This window comes from Lissotriton helveticus, chromosome 3_2, assembly GCF_964261635.1.
Source record: "Lissotriton helveticus chromosome 3_2, aLisHel1.1, whole genome shotgun sequence".
Taxonomy (NCBI): Eukaryota; Metazoa; Chordata; class Amphibia; order Caudata; family Salamandridae; genus Lissotriton; species Lissotriton helveticus.
Genome location: NC_136062.1, coordinates 310,834,086 through 310,851,798, shown reverse-complemented (window position 1 = coordinate 310,851,798; position 17,713 = coordinate 310,834,086). Strand labels below are relative to the sequence as shown.

General features: G+C 46.9%; 1 protein-coding gene across 1 annotated transcript in view; it reads left to right on the top strand.

Moving 5' to 3' along the window:
• The window catches only part of METTL15 (methyltransferase 15, mitochondrial 12S rRNA N4-cytidine), a 971,710-nt gene that overhangs the window by 770,075 nt on the left and 183,922 nt on the right, over window positions 1-17,713 (top strand). Inside the window, exon 4 of the mRNA XM_078684202.1 lies at window positions 11,279-11,470. Within this exon, the coding sequence (XP_078540328.1) occupies window positions 11,279-11,470 (192 nt within the window). The remainder of the gene's footprint in view (window positions 1-11,278; window positions 11,471-17,713) is intronic.

Sequence of the window (17,713 nt, the reverse complement as noted above, 5' to 3'; positions counted from 1 at the left end):
CCTAATAAAGTACTGTCTTTCCACTACTGTTGACTACTAGAATTCATGACCTGGTGCACCCCCATTTCAGTGACTACAATCTTGGATCTGGAGCACAGAGGCGTGCTCTGTGCTTCAACCCCAACCCCAGCAACGGCTGGGGTTAGTTGTGCAGGAATACTACGAATTGAGATGAGCGGGTGATGTGGATACAGGGGCCCTACATTGCTTTTGTAGATATGCATCCAAGACATGTGAGGAAGTTTAATAGGGCTGACTGTGAGACTCCTCCGACTCTTGCAGTTGTTAGTTGGAAGGTACCAGAGGCCAACAGGTGCAGCACAGCCAGCAGCTTTGTCTGCGTAAGGATGTTGATTGTCCCCTGTGTTGGTACCGTCAGCCTGTGGGCAACGTAGCAGTGTGCACCAACTTGAGAATGGGGCGATAATTCTTTTGCCACTTTTGGTGTGCTAAAGTGCCGATAACTTGGCGATAAGTCCCAACTGTTGAGTTATAGGGTGACTCTAAAACAAACCCATGTGTTTATTACTACTTTGTTGGAGCTACATGCGAATCACAAGAAAAAAGATGAAAAAACAAAAAAAGTCGGCAGGGTACAATACCCTGACCCCCTAGGCCTGCTCAGGGGATCCCACAAAAAGCCCCAGGGCCAAAAAATGATTACTATTTATTTATTTTTTAAAGCGGCTTGGTGCACTAATCCGGACGAAAAAATAAAAAAAACCAATGGGGCGTATTCTCAAGGACTTATCGGCACCTTAGCGCAGCAAAATAATTATCATCCCATTCTCAACCTAATGAAAACTGCAGATATCGCCAGTTTTCCAGGAATAGCTTCTGCAAAAAACATCCCTGGCCACTGTCCCGGCAGTTAGGCGCGCCTGCACCGGGGGTCGCTCTTTTAAATATCTTGCACCCCGGGCCTGGAATGCACTGCCACTGTCACTAAGAAGAAGCGAGAATCTATTGTCTTTTAGGAAAGAGCCTAAAACGTGGCTGTTCTGCAAATAATCCTCCTCTATTGTCATGGTCTTGTTGTGTTGGGTCTGATAGCGCCGGGACACATGGTTCGAGTAGCTGAGCGCTTAATAAAACTCCAAATAACATAACATAACTATTGCAAATGATATGCAGAATAGGTGTTGCCGTGCAAAGAAAACACCACTTCCCGATATTTTCAACGACCAGCCAAATCTGCAATGCAATCCAAAAACAGGCGATAAGCCGCGTGAGCAGTAAGAATTTAACATCTGACTTTTACTGGTGTAAAGCTGGACGACTACAGCCCAGCCCAGAGCCACATCTGAAGACCAACATATGTCATAGAGCTACTGATCATGCAGCTCCGACACCCAAGAAGGCCACAACACCCACTGCCACCACCCCTAGGACCTCCCCCCATACCACCGAGGCAGCGCAGAACAGAATAACGGACCTCCCCAAAACGGCATGGCTTCTCACCCACACAATAGCTGAATGTTTGGAGGCGTGGGAACCAAGTATGTGTGAAGGAGGCAAGTCACCCATCAATAAAAATTCACACAATGCCAAGTGTAGTGGTGATGTGCTGGACAGATCTCACTATACAGACCACAGACCTCTACATGTGTACATTTACTGCTGTTGCTTTTACTGTTATGGACTGTGGACTTAACCATGTTACCTCAGGCAGTGGGTAGGATCTTGGTCATGTAGCTCTGTCGTCCCCTCATGGAAGCGGAAGCAGGGTGGGCTGGTCCAACGTACGCCACTCCAGCATTGGAGTGTGAATAAATAGGCCGGGTCTCAAGGGCATGGTTTACTTCTGGGATGGCCAAAGGGTCTGCCAGAGCGGCGGCCCTCACTATGCCACGAGGCCGCCGCTGTGACCGCCGGCCTCCGCGACACAGGGCCCTGCGAAACCAGCGGCACAGCACCGCAGAGTTATGTCTGTACAGACTACTGCCTTCGATGTACACTGCGGACAGCAGGGCTCACAATTCAGATCGAGACCCGATTGCAGATGACGCAATCCAGTAGGCAACAGACCTTGCTCCCTGGGCGGCCCGCCCGGACCACGCATCATCGCAGGCTGCGCACACACTGAGTCCTTCAGGTGCCACTAACTCCGTGGGCCACAAGTCATTGCCACATAGCCTTATTAAGGCAGAATTAATTTGGCAAAAGACATTGCTATCAGTGGGGCCCGCCCGGACACACATCATCGCAGGCTGCGCACACGCTGAATGCTTCTGGTGCCACTAACTGTGCAGCTGAACTCAATGCCACATGCCTGTGGGCACTTGTTGACTCCGGCCTACACTGTGGTCAGCAGAGCTGACAATTCCGATAGAGTCACGATTGCAGATGACGCAGTCCAGTAGGCATTAGACATTGCTACCATTGCAGCCCGCCTGGACCACGCATCACCACTGACTGTGCACACGCTGAGTGTTTCAGGTACCAATAACTGTGCAGCTCAAGTCAATGCCACGTGGCTGTGGGCCCCTGCTGACCGCTGCCTCCAGCCTACCCTGTGGTCATCCTGGCTCACAATTAAAATTTCACTTGATTCATTAATTGCAGAGTCCAGTAGGCAACTAAGTAAAACATCCCTGAAACCTACACATTTCAACAATGTATTCCATACATATTTCATCTTTTGTGCCATACGCCTACACTGCGGTCAGCAGGGCTCACAATTCGAATTCAGTCTTGATTTATTAATTGCAGAGAGAATTGTACTCTATGTCTTTGGATTTTGTCAAAAGGAAGTAACAAAAAGCATTCCTCAATGTCTCTGCTGACTACTGCCTTCCATCTACTACGGACAGCAGTGCACACAATTCAGATTGAGTCACGATTGCAGATGACAAAGCCCAGTAGGCAACAGACATTGCTTCCAGTGTGGCCTGCCCCCACCACGCATCATCGCTGGCTGCGCACACTCTGAATGCTTCTGATGCCACTAACTCAGTGCACCACAAGTAACCACCACATGGCCTTACTGAGGCAGAATTCATTAGGCAAAAGACATTGCTCCCAGTGCAGCCTGCCTGAACCACGTATCATCGCTGGCTGCGCACACGCGGAGCGCCACTGTTGCCACTAACAACCATAAGTCAACACCACGTGGTTGTGGGTCCTTGCTGACCACTGCCTCCGGCCTACACTGCGGTCAGCAGGTCTCACACATATCCAATCCAATCCTGACCTGCAAGGACAAGCCATCATCGCTGGCTGAGCACACGCTGAGCTCTTCAGGTGCCACTAACTCTGTCCATCACATCTGATGGACCCTTTATGATTGACTTTCGTGCTGTAGACACTGGACGCAACAATGTCACCTCAGGCAGCAGGACCCTTTACGATACAATCCTTTGTGTATGATTTTAGATCTTTATGCCCCTACCTTAGTGCACCACAAGTCATGAACTCTTTATAACTGAATCTCTGTGTGTGATCCGATGATGACTGTTGTAGTTGTGGCCAGCACCAACCATTCCCTGAGGGCTGACTTACACTCACCTGTGGGACACCCCCGCGCCGCACGGCCACCAGCTGCTGCGTGTGCCCCCTCGCTGTGCCTAGCTGCCTCGCTGCCGGCCGACCCGGCTGTAGTTTGTTTTGTTTTTGTTTTGTCAATCAATTGCGCCTGTTTTTTTCAGAGTCTTTCCCCGTGTTAAGCGTTTTTGTCAATCATTTGTGCTTGTCTCAGAGTCTTTCCCCGTGTTAAGCGTTTTTGTCAATCATTTGTGCTTGTTTCAGAGTCTTTTCCCCGTGTTTAGTGTGTTTTCCCGCTGTTTTCCAATCTTTTGTGCCTGTTTTGCAAGTGCGCTTTGTTTTTCCATCTGTGCCTGCCCCTTCGTCATCTCTGCCCGCTCTGTCTCCCGCCCTCCTCGCCGCCCCCCGCTTCCCGCCACTACCGCCGACCCCGCCCCTTTTTTCCTTCTGTTCCCTCCCCGCTCCCGCCTCCCAGCTGCTCCGCCCACCCGCGCACTTCGCCTCATATGGCGACCGTGCGAACGCGCAGCGTTGACGCGCAGCGGGCGCGCCGATTGTGCGCCGAAGGCGCGCCAAAGGTAAGCCCGTCTGCGCCCGTCTGCGCCTGGACCGCGCCCAGTGCCAGGACCCCTGGCCCCCACCGACGGAAGCCGACCCGACGAACCTACAATGCCGCCGATCTCATCGCACTCAACACCGGCCGCATCCCAGGATGTCATCAAGCCGCCCCGAAGCACACCCACGGACCCTTCAGCTGCCACACATGCAAGTTCACCTGCATCCGGACTCACCCTGCACCAGCACTCGCCAAGCCGAACACCAGCAGCAGCCACCTGAAGTGCATCCTGCTCAACACCCGCTCCGTCCACAGACACGCCGTAGAACTCTGGAACCTCCTCGACACCACAGCCCCCGACGTTGCCTTCCTCACCGAGACCTGGATGAACGCCTCCTCAGCGCCCGACATCGCCATCGCCATCCCAGAGGGCTACAAGATCACCCGGAGGGACCGCACCGCCAACCAGACGGGAGGAGGCATCGCCATCATCCACAGAAACACCATCCGCATCACGACCAACACCGACGACACCCTAACCACCGCCGAACACCTGCACTTCCAGATCCACACCAACCCGAAGACCACCCTCAGAGGCACCCTGATCTACCGACCCCCGGGTCCACGCACACGATTCAGCGAGGACATCGCCGACTTCATCAGCCCGCACGCCCTCCCCTCCACCGACTACATCCTCCTGGGGGACCTCAACTTCCACTTGGAGAACAACAACGACCGGAACACCATCAGCCTGGTCGACAACCTCGCCAACCTCGGACTCAAGCAACTGGTGACCACCCCCACCCACCTCGCCGGACACACACTCGACGCCGTCTTCTCATCCAGCAAAGACGTCACCTTCAGCCACGCAACAGGACTCCACTGGACAGACCACAGCTGCGTCCACTTCACCTTCAAAAGATCAACGATCCACCACCACCAGCAACAGGTTGCCCGAAGAAGCTGGAACAAGATCACAGCCGACCAGCTCACCGCTTCCCTAAGCCAGCACCCTCCCGCCAGCTCAGCGAACCCCAGCCAGGCCGCCGACAACCTCACGAAGTGGATCAACAACTGCGCGGACGAACTCGCCCCTCTGAGAACGCCACCCAGCAGACCCTGCAGCAGAAAAACACCATGGTTCACCGACGAACTCAAGAGCTCCAAGAAGAACTGTCGAGCCCTCGAGAAAGTCTGGAGAAGGGAGCCAACCACGGACAACATGACCACCCTCAAGATCGCCACCCGTAAACACCACCAACTGATCCGCGCCACCAAGAAAAATACATTTAAGGACCGGCTGGACAACAACGCACACAACTCCAAGGAACTCTTCAACATCGTGAAAGAGCTCTCCAACCCCAACGCCGGAAACAAGGACATCACCCCGTCGCAAGTCCTCTGCAACTCCCTCGCCTCCTACTTCCACAACAAGATCGCGGACATACACAACAGCTTCAGCAACCAACCAACGCAAGCCACAACCACAACAACGCCACCCACCACCACCCTCCGCACCTGGACTCCGATCAGCACCGAAGACACCATCCAAACAATGAACTCCATCCATTCCGGATCTCCGACTGACCCCTGCCCTCACCACGTCTTCAACAAGGCCGACGCTGTCATCGCACCCCACCTGCGGGACATCATCAACACTTCCTTCGACACCGCCACCTTCCCTGAGAGCTGGAAGCACGCCGAACTCAGCGCTCTACTAAAGAAACCCACAGCAGACCCCACCGACCTCAAGAACTACCGTCCCATCTCGCTCCTCCCGTTCCCGGCCAAAGTCATCGAGAAGACCGTCAACAAACAGCTGGCTGCCTTCCTCGAGACAAATGGATCCCTCGACCCCTCACAGTCTGGCTTCCGAGCGAACCACAGCACCGAGACCGCCCTCATCGCCGCCACCGATGACATACGAACTCTGATGGACAACGGAGAAACAGCGGCCCTCATCCTCCTGGACCTCTCCGCGGCCTTCGACACTGTCTGCCACCACACCCTAGTACAGCGCCTTGGCAACATCGGAATCCAGGACAAGGCACTGGAATGGATCACCTCCTTCCTCGACGGAAGAACACAGAGAGTCCGCCTACCACCGTACAAGTCAGAGGCCACCAAAGTCATCTGCGGCGTCCCTCAAGGATCCTCCCTGAGCCCCACCCTCTTCAACGTCTACATGAGCCCCCTCGCGGCCATCGCACGCCAACACAACCTCAACATAATCTCCTACGCCGACGACACCCAGCTGATCCTCTCCCTGACCAACGACCCCGCCACCGCCAGAGCCAACCTGCACGAAGGGATGAGAGAGGTAGCCGAATGGATGACGACCAGCCGCCTGAAACTGAACACGGACAAGACGGAGGTCCTCATCCTGGGCTCCTCGCCCTCCGCCTGGGACGACTCCTGGTGGCCCCCCGCCCTGGGCACCGCACCCAAACCGACGGACCACGCACGCAACCTGGGCGTCATCCTGGACTCCTCCCTCTCCATGACCAGACAAGTAAACGCCGTCTCCTCGTCTTGCTTCAACATCCTGCGCATGCTACGGAAGATCTTCCGGTGGATCCCCACCGAGACGAGGAAGACGGTCACCCAGGCCCTCGTCACCAGCCGACTGGACTACGGCAACGCCCTTTACGCCGGAACCACCGCCAAGCTCCAGAAGAGACTCCAGCGGATCCAGAACGCCTCGGCCAGACTCATCCTCGACATCCCCCGACGCAGCCACATCTCCGGACACCTGAGAGATCTGCATTGGCTCCCGGTCAACAAGAGAATCACCTTCCGTCTCCTCACCCACGCGCACAAAGCCATACACGACCAAGGCCCGAGCTACCTCAACAACCGGATCAACTTCTACACTCCCAAGCGCCTCCTCAGATCAACCAGCCACGCCCTCGCCGCCGTCCCCCGCATCCGAAGAGCGACAACAGGAGGAAGGTCCTTCTCCTACCTGGCCGCCAAGACCTGGAACTCACTCCCGACCGACCTACGCCTGACCCAAGACCACCTCTCCTTCAGGAGGAAGCTCAAGACCTGGCTGTTCGAGCAGTAACGGCACCCCCCCCCCAACCCAGCGCCTTGAGACCCTACGGGTGAGTAGTGCGCTCTACAAATGACCTGATTGATTGATTGATTGATTACACGCATCCAGCACAGGCGTCACTGGACATGTGACCCTGGTAATAAAAAGGGGCCGGGCGCACGTGCCCGTAGCCAGTTCCACTATCTATCCAACTGTGTCTGTGTCTTCATTATGTATGCATGATGGCCCTGGGCCCTACCACGTTACATTGTGCTGTTGACTACACACGCAACCATGTTACCTCTGATAGTGGGGAAGACCTTGGGTCATTCTATGAGTACATGGGTAGAGACTGGATGATTAGAGTACTGCAAGGAGAGTGTATGGTGAATTTATAAGTACTTCAGGATTGGTAGAGTGATTAGATAAGTACATATGTTGCACGGAGCCTAACCCTGAGCACGAGCTTGGCTTTAATTGGCTGCCAAGTGCCAACCAGTGGCAACCCAGACGGAGCATCAGGATTCCAAGCCAAGCCTCGGGAGAGCCGACGCTACGCACGGAGCATGATTAGGCACCACACCAGTTCCTGAGGCACCACCTTCTTTGCTACGGGATCCACACAGCCTTTGCTCTAGTACCCTGGGGTCCCGCCCACTAAAATCTTGGCCACTGGCTAGCGGGATTACTGCACGGGTGCCTGGAAAACCGACTCCAGGAGCTTGGAATTCTCATTGTGGTATACTGCATTCTCATTCAATGGATACCCTCCCAGGTCATTGATCTCTGGATCAAGGTATTCTGACTGTCGCATCCCCGGAGTCCCTTCCACTGGATCCCCTAAAGGGAGCTGCTGGGTCTGTGGAACACTGGTAATAAAGGTCCAGAATTCTGTCTGCAAGATATTCCCAGCCCCACAGCTGGATCATTGACATACTGCAGATAGAGACTAAGCGGAGTCGGCAGAGCCGGCGTATGTCAGTCCGGGGCGAAACTAGAGCCAAACTTCAGGGGAGGCTGATAAAAATTTCGAGGGGGGGCTAATTCTTCCAGTCATAGGCAGAGTGGAGATGCAGGGACGCCAAGAATGGGGTGAAAACACAACAAAGCCTCATTAACAGGTAAATGGTCTTTTAAAGACCTGTGAAGTACTCTGGTGCCCCGCTGAGAGCCGCGCACCCAGCCCGTTCACACTAGGGAGCCGCGCTGAGCGCCGCTCACCCAGCGCAGTCACAATAGGGGGATCGCGCTGAGAGCCGTGCACCCAGCGCGTTCACACTAGGGGGCCGAGCTGAGCGGCGCGTTAGGATCACCACTCCAAACATTTTTTTTTAAAAAGGTCCACTTCCATTAATTTATATTCGCCTGAGGACCCCATCCGCAGGGATCAATTCTTGAATGTTTTTATTAATCATTAGGAAGGGGGGCCACGTAGTCCCCTTCCCTTGTCCACTTCTGGCCCTGGGGACCCCCTCCCCTGGAGCCTGGCCTCTTCGTTGGAGACCATGGGGGGAGCCCCAATGCCCCCACGGTCTGGCCTGCTCCCCGCCTCCTGCGGGAACTGGCATTACTTTTGGGCAAGGGGAGCCCTTGCCTAAAAGCAATACTGCTTTGCTTCACTGAAGTGAGAGCAGGTTTTCCTCCTCTCGCTTCAACGAAGCAAAGCAGGGTTTGCTATGACAGGGCGGGAGACGTGCTTCCACCCTGTCATAGCAAACAACAATGTCCCGGGGGTGGGCTCCCCAGGACATTGCAAGAGCCGGCCCTGGGGGGTAGCGGTACCGAGGGCCATCAAGGGCTCCAGGAGGGGGGCTATACGGCCCCCCTCCCTCCATTTTCATAGCCCCGGGGAGGTGGTGGTCCCCGGGCCCGCGTGGCCTCTCTGCATATTTAATTAAAGCCCGGGGGGCGATCCCCGGGGCGTGGAGGGGCCTCAGAGGCCCCCCTATAATTACAAAACAAGCCTGGGAAGGTGGTGGCCCCCAGGGCTGCGGGACATCTGTGTGCCCTCCAGTAACTAATTTACATAGCCCCAGGGAGGTGGCGGTCCCTGGGGCTGCGGAGGACCCACACGCCCCTGCAATATAATTATAAGATTGCCCCCAGAACCTGGCCCACCCTGGGGCTCATTTAAATGAAGTGGGGGAGCCCCCAATTCATTTTTTCCTTTATTTTTTCGTCCAGATTCGCACACCCAGCGTGCATTTGGACACCCTTAGCAGGACTAAGGTGTCCCATTGTGAGACCCCCTTAGCAGAACTAGGGGGTCAGTGTGTTTCTACCCTGCCCCCTTTTCTTCTTTTTTATACTTTTTTCGACTGTTTTCTTGTGACTCGGTTCTACCGAGTCACAAGATGGCTGCCAACACTTCCGGGTTTGGAGTGTTGGCAGCCAATCACAGTGAAGCTCGTGGTAGTGGCAGCAATCCCAATGAAGCTTGTGGTCGGGAGGGTGCATGAACCCACCGCTGCCCCAGATATCGAAACTTTTATTTTTTAAATTTCTCAGCAGCTACTGAACGGATTTACACAATTCAGTAGCTGCTGATTTTCTGAATTAAGCTGTACCTTTTACCAAATATGGTGTAATTCCGTTCAGCAGTTCGGGCTGTAGCCTTGGCTAAAGTATCCTATGGTAAATTGATTTTTTGACTTTTATTTTTTGAATTTCTCAACAACTACTGAACGGATTTACACATCATTTAAAAAAAGGTCGCTTTCTGAACCTAGCTCTACCTTTTTGCCAAATCTTGTGTAATTCCGTTCAGCAGTTAGAGCTGTAGCCTTTAATAAAATTTCCTATGGAAATGAACATGGAGAAAACACTTTTTGGGACCCCACTTTGCTTAAGCATATACTGCACTCTGAATGCCCTAGCTCCAGATCAATAAAAATCTACTTTGCATAGTTTTTATTTATTGATTTTCTTGTTAATTTGAACATGCAGTCCTGTTAGCAGTCTAGATTGGGGCTTCCCACAAGGGTCATCATAACTGTGAATATGAAGTAAAAATATATTATAAATTCTGTTATAGTATTTTAGAATGTGTATAATTCCTGGTAATAAAATGTAGGACTTACCAAAAAACTAGAACTCTTGGTATCAATATAAATAGAATACTTAAAATTCTGTAATTTATTTACCACTAACACCTGCAGATCTGAAAAAATAGAATCCTGCCAGGAAAGCCACAATATATAGAATTTGTCATTATGGCTTTTGGTAAAAGCCTGTAATAAGCTTAATAGTAATACCTGGCTCCAGATCTGACCACACCATTTCAGTCTCACCTATTGGACCACATGATTCATTACATTGACAAAGGCCCTCTCTCCAATGCGGAACAGAGTAACAGTAAAGTGTGGCGCAGTGGTTCAAACTGCTGCTGCAGGTGGGACTGGGTTGTCTGAAAAAGGCCCATGTGTCTCCCCTACCCTCCCTGCTGTAAGGCTTTAAGGCTTTTCAAATCCCCTCCTAAATGACACACTCAAGGGGGAGGTGGGGGGCACTAATTGGGTGCCAATTCTAAGAGGCTTCTGCTTATTTAAAATGGTGCTGGCGCATCTTAGAGGAGGAAACGCCATTTCAGATTATGTAGGTGTAAAAGTTGAGCCCACACACTTTGTATGACCGGAGAACCGCGTGCATCTGCGGCGCATCGAACAATGCAGAAGTGCACAAGGAGCACGAAAAGCAGGGCAAATGCCTGTAGTGCATCAAACCACTTATGTATCCTTACCCATCTTAATTTAAAGGCTCCAATATTCAAAAATAGCAATCATTTGTGTTTGTATAAGTAGCATGAATGGTATTAGTATTATTTTTAAGAATAAGATTTATGTTTTTGATATATCGAGATATTTTTGCAGGCTTCAGAAAGTTGGAGCAACACCGCAATCTACCAGTGTAATACTTTTAAGACTATGTTTTCCAAGTTGATATTAGCTTGCGACTTAAAACAAGTTCATTCTCTAATAAGCAACGTTTTCAGATGAAGCAGGCATCTATATAACCGCCTAAGTATGTACATCTTCAGAATCAGTGGTTTCACACTTTAGTGAAGGCACTCCCCAGGGGAATAAGACTGCATTCGACCTGTAACAGATGATTCTCGGCTTTAGAGTTTCATGGCAGATTGGTCCTGGCAATGGCGCAAGAGTAAATGCTGATATTCACTCTCTCTTTTAATGCTTCTGTTTTAGGGGACAGATTAATTCCTTGTTGGGCAGATTTAGTGAGGCGGAGTCTTTGCTAACTTCAGCTGGAGTGAAGCCGGGGTCATTGGATGGTGTACTTCTGGACGCAGGCTGTTCTTCCATGCAGTTTGACACCCCTGAACGAGGATTCTCCCTTCGACAGGATGGGCCGCTGGACATGAGAATGGATGGCAACAGGTGAATACAGATTAATCCTTTCTTTTCGTAATCGATATATCATCAAAGCTAATTTAATTTTAATTGCCTGTTCTGTTTCCATATTTAGATTTAAATAATTTTTATTGAGTAAAATAAAAAGTACCAAGAGTACATATTACACAAGGAATAGAAATAACATGTTAAAAAATACAATGTATAAGGTACAACCTTATGTAAAGGAACTTGAAAGCTTTAGGGCAATAGTATAACAAATGAGGTAATGTGCCATTAGAGGAAAGACATGACTAACAAAGAGGAGATGAAGATGGGTTGATTGTGTGTATAAATATGGGTTTCCGAACTGCTCTATTATATAGGAAAAATAATGATTTAGTAATATTAGCAGCTCTAGAGGTAGTAAATACTTTGTGCCATAGTTTGTCCCATTTGTTCATTGAAAGGGACATCGAGAGATCTAGTTCCCAGGCTAATTCAACTGATGATTTTGGTTTTTCAGAATTAGGGCTAGATAAAAGTTTATTATAAGAGAAGCTTTCGGGTTAGAATCAGGAGGAATATTATATAAAGGAGTCAAGGGAATAAATTGAGTAACATCGGGAGATAAATATTTAGTTTTTAGAAATGATTGAAGTTCCTGTGATAATTGGGAGATTGGGCTAAGCAATTGGAGGGTAAATCATAATGGTCTTAAAAGGTACAACAGAATTATGTGAGATAAGTTGGTGGATATATATAATATTCTTCTCCTTCCAATGTTGGAAGTAGAATGATTTATAGCAAAACTTAATTAATTTATTATACCAAATAGAGGAGGCAAGAAAATTAGAGCCATCTGTGAAAAGTGAGTGTATCAGGTGTTGGGAGTATTTTAATATAGGGTGCTTGGAAATAAAAGTTCAATTGGACATAAAATAAAAATCATAGAAAGAGTCTTTATGTAATAAAGACCGTTCAAAATTAATCCAACTAGGTATCGATTTATCATGGTATTGTGTGTTCAATGCGTGAATTTGTCTAATTAAAAAAGCAGTGTGATATAATTTAAAATTAAGAAATCGTGCACCCCTTAGTTTTTTGGTTTGATTAATTTAGATAGAGCAATACGAGCAGGTTTGTTGTTCCAGAGAAATTTAGTACAATGGGAGTTGATTTGAATAAAATAGTAATTGGGGATTTTAAAGGGTAGCATAGAGAGTAAGAATAAAATGAGTAGTACAACCATCATTTTGATGGTATCCAGTCTACCCCACCAGGATAAATAGAGGGGGGACCAGGACAAAATACGTTTTGAATCTTGATTTTTAAAGTATTAAAATTGTGGCAGAGAGTTTGAGAGATGGTAGAGGAGAACCAGACTCTTAAGTATTTAATTATAGAACTACACTATTTAAAGTTGGTATCAGCAAACATGAATTGATAGTATAAGGAATCTAAGGGTAACATCTCAGTTTTAGAAAAGTTCAATTTATAGCAAGATACTTTAGAATATAGGTCAAAATTCCTGTTGAAAATAAGGCATGGAGGTTAAGGGTTTCGAAATGTAAATCGAAATATTGTCAGTATAAGCGGATAACTTAATTTCATGAGAGTTCTGTTGGAAGCCAGTTATCACCGGATTACAACAAATGCGTTGAAGAAAAGGTTCAAGGAATAAAAGGGGAGCAATGGGACGTCCTTGTCTGGTACCCCTATGTAAATTAAAATAAGAGGATAAAAAACTGTTAACAGAAACACATGCATGGGGTACTGAATACAATAGTTGAGAAACAAGATAAATTTGGAACCAAAACCAAACCATTGAAGAGTTTTGAAAATAAACTGCATATTCATATGGTCAAAAGCTTTTTCAGCATCAAGGGTAATGCAGTTAAAGGATCAGGACATTGTTTTGCCATAATAAGGATATTAGAGAACATTCTAACATTGCCTGAGGAATGCCTGCCCTTAACAAAGCCAGATTGATCAGCTTTCACCAGCAAGGGATAATATTTTCTAGTATAGAAGCGAGGATTTTAGCAAATATTTTGCAGTCATAATTGGCTAATGGGATTGAAAAACCATCAGGGCCAGGGGCCTAAGCTCTCTTAAGAGATTCAATTGCATCTAAAATCTCCTGAAGTGTTAGATTTCTTTCCAAGAGAGCCATAACATCAGGTATAGAACGAGAGGGAGGAAGATCATCAAAGAACATTTGAGTATTGTTTTCAGGGGGATGCGTGTCTTCCGGGTATAGTGAGTGATAGTATGTTTGCAATGCGATGACAATATCTGAGTCAGAATGTAGTAAAGTGTTAGTGCAGTCATTAAGAATAGGTCTAATGGTTTTCCTTTCGGATTTGACTTTTAAATAGTTGGTCAACATTCTACCTGTTTTGTTCTGACCCCCATGGTATTTAGATTTTATTTTAAGTAGATTACACGCATCAGACGTAGCTAATTTATTTAAGTCATAGTTAGCCTTGATGAGGTCCGGAAGGTGATCAGCGGATTTAGAGGTATAAAAAGCATGTTCAAGAGTTTTGATGCATGTGAGAGTGGAAAGGTATTGGGAATTTAATTTCTTTTCTTTCTTTCTGGTAGTATAGGCAATGGTAAAGCCTCTAAAAGAGGCTTTAAAGGCAGTGTGAACAGATGTATCAATAGGTTTGTTAAATTGAAAAAGAAATTTTATAAAGAGTGTAGTGTCTGAAATATAAGTTGGATCAGATAGTAAGGAATTATTGAATTTCCTTCTAGCATGTTTGGGAGTAACAAGGGATTAATCAAAAGAGACTGAAACAGGGGCATGATCAGAAATGAAAATGGAGCCAATCTTAGAAGCTTGGAGTGTGGAAAGTAAAGGTTTTGAGATCAAAATGTAATCCATCCATGACATGGTATGATGGACAGTTGAAAGTATGTAAACTCCTGTTTATCAGGGTTACTAGTTTTTCAGGTGTCCTAGAGTGGACGAGAGGTAATAGCAGCTTGAAATGCTTTGTGTGATTTATCTGGTTTGAATTTACAATCTTCCTTTCTATCGGAAAGGGATCCATCCAATTATTGAAGTCTCCATCAATAATAATATTATTATTAGCGATGGAGGATAATTTTAATTTAATAGTATGCCAAAAGTCCGGATCTAACTTAACTGGTCCATAGATTCTGAAGAAGGTGACCTGTTTATTATGAACCGTAGCATTAAGTATTACCCATTGTCCACTCACATCATTTTCAGTAGATACAATTTGCAAATTTAAAGATTTATGACAGCTGAGGAGAAGACAACCTGACTCACCCATTGACGTTTGAGTTTGAGAGATTCAACATCATTACAGTGGGGTTCTTGCAAAAAAGCAATCTGGCAATTAAGTTTCGATAAATGATAAAGTACCTTTTGACACTTGACAGGGTGACCCAGACCACGAACGTTCCACGGTACAACATTAAACATGTTGATGTTTAAGGGACAGGGTTACAGGGATAATGATGATACCAAAGGGAACAAAAATACACCAATCATTAAAGAAAGGTAACATGATGAAATTAATAAGTTCATAAGGAGTTAAAACAAATATGCACTCATGTGAATTTAAGGACAGGAGATAGGAGGTAGGAAAGAAAGGGGAGATTGAGAGAGAGAGAGGGTATAGGGATAGTGCAAATGAAAAGAGAATAGAACAAATAAAGAGAAATAGGGATAGATCAAAGAAATAAAGTGGGATCTTAGATAGGAAGAGAATGAGATATGAATGGGGCATGTTCACACTCGGAAACAAGAACAACAACGGATAAAGAGGGAACTAAAAAAGGTAAGAAAATATAAATAATAAGATATTAAGGCCGCATAACGTATATTTAAAATACAGGAAGTAAAAATGTAAATGAGGAGTCTAGAAGTATCAACAGTTTAACAATTTGAGAACATTAAGCAGTTTTGTCCATAGGTGCTCTAGTGATGGATTGTAGAAACTGTTTTAGTTTAGATGGATCTTCAAATGAGCGAGAGACACCTTCATGTGTAATTTTACAAAGACAAGGATGCAATATGCCATAACGGATATTCATGGATCTTAACTGAGGACGAAAAGCTAGGAACTCCTTGCGTCTGGCATTGTTTGCATTGGAGAGATCCTGTGAGATGAAGACATTATGACCTGACCATGCAAGACAACGTTTTTCTCTGGCAACCTTTAATTCATGCATCAAGTCGGTGAATTCTAAAAAGAGCATTAGGATACCACATGGTCTGCTAGATTAAGGTTGAAGTTGACCAAGACGATGTGCCCGCTGGATATTATGAGGAGCAGAGGATTGAAGTTTAAGAAGGTCAGACCGAAATTTCTTTAGAAATGAAAGAAGATCCCTACCCTCAACATTTTCAGGTATGCCATACAGGCAAAGATTATTCCTTCTGTTGCGATTCTCAAGATCTCGGTGTGAAGTTTAAGCTTGTGTATTTCCTGTTCCAGCAATGGTACCTTTGCAGCTACATCTTGAAGATCAATTATACGTTGTTGCATTTCAGAAATGTTACCTTCCATGTTAATCCATCTGTCCTCAATCAGTTGTAATTTTTCATTGGTGGTGTTCATAAAGGGTTTTGGAGCATGTAATTCATCTAAAATTGAGCCCATGACCGGATTTGAGGATGAATGGACCGGAGATGGATGGTCATTTTTGGCTCTTTTTCATTTAGTGCCAGATGAAGATGTTTTCGGGAGAGACAGAGAGTCACTAGCCATCGTGACGATATGCAATTGACATCGAGGAAGCTTTTTGATGATGGAGATCCTGCCAATAAAACAGATGATCAATTATATATTTTTCAATGAAGATATGAAATGTTCAATCACTGTATTTAAGGAATGTCAAGACCAGTTTCTAGGTGACAGGATTATAACAGTATGGTAGAATATATAGTAATGAGTAATAGAAGCACCCACAAACTTGTAAATGAGTAGGAAGTAGGATGTGAAGTGTCAACTGAGGTAATCCCTCAGATTCAGCTTAATGAGAAAATAAGGGTAGGACCATTTCAGTAATGACAGTATAACACATATATCGTGTCATTTATAGGGGCTCTGAGAGCATAGTTGAGAGCAGCAAGGCAGGTAAAAGGCCTCAACTGGATAACAATTACTGTGCTCAGTAGCACCATGGGCGGTTATAGGATTATAACAAAGAGTGTGCTGTCTTGTGCACTAAAGTAGCTGGCAGATTATTCAGACATGTATGAGGGTATTCCTGTGAATGTGCCCTTATGTTTGCTTAAAGTGGACAATTGATAGACTGAGTGAGCTGGCAGGGCAGTAGTAAGGAAACATTTTCTTTGATGAGATTCTGTCTCTCAAGGTCTCTCACATTTTCCCTTTTTCTTTTACTAAAAACCTTGAGCCAAAAACAATCGTGGTTTTGGTTTATTTAGTGCTCCATGCCATTTATAATATTAAAACACCTCTAATAGCGCATTACTTGGAAGTGTGGGGGTCCAGTCAACATGAAAGGAAAGGCAGCATGTAAAGTCAAAACCTGGATTCTGTGTGGAAGGCAGGAATGAAAGACTCAAAACTAGTGACAAAATAGGCTGGCTGATGGTCCCAGATAATGAGGAGCTGAGGTAACTGAGAGGGACATTTGCAGCACAAAGGCATATCCTAGTATTACCACAGAGGTCTGACCGCTGGTGGCGTCCTCACTGTCGATGAGATAAAACAAGATGGCGGCCGCTCTTGTCAGGAAGACGACATTGTGCCAAATTTGTTCAATAGCCGAGCCACAAACTCACCCGTCATCAGAGCAGTGAGCCGCCGTATAACGATGAACACATCTTGCCAGGGAAGAGCAGAACGATGTCTCAAAGCAGCCAAAAGTACCCTCCTGAGCCCCCCTGTGGAGACAGAGCACAGCACACCGCCCCATCTTGTCCATGCGTGTGAGCCATGCCCCCCAATTGTCGATACTTGACTGCAGAAAAGCAATTATTATGCCTTCACAATATAAAGATGATGTGATGTGCAATTGGATACATTCCTCAAAAAAACAATGCAAACGTATATGTTTTATTTTAATTTACAAGCATTCTTCATTAGTAGGCCTAGATAGTTGTGCAAGGCATGGCATTCCTGGCATACTACTGGAAATGTCATGTGGTATTTCCTGTGGGCTCCAATTCCTGCTGTGCCTACACAGAGTCAATGTAACCCTCTCTACAAATAAAAAAAATAATTCTCTGCAGCGAAGTCAAGTTTTTTTACATGAAGCAATCTCTCCATATACACC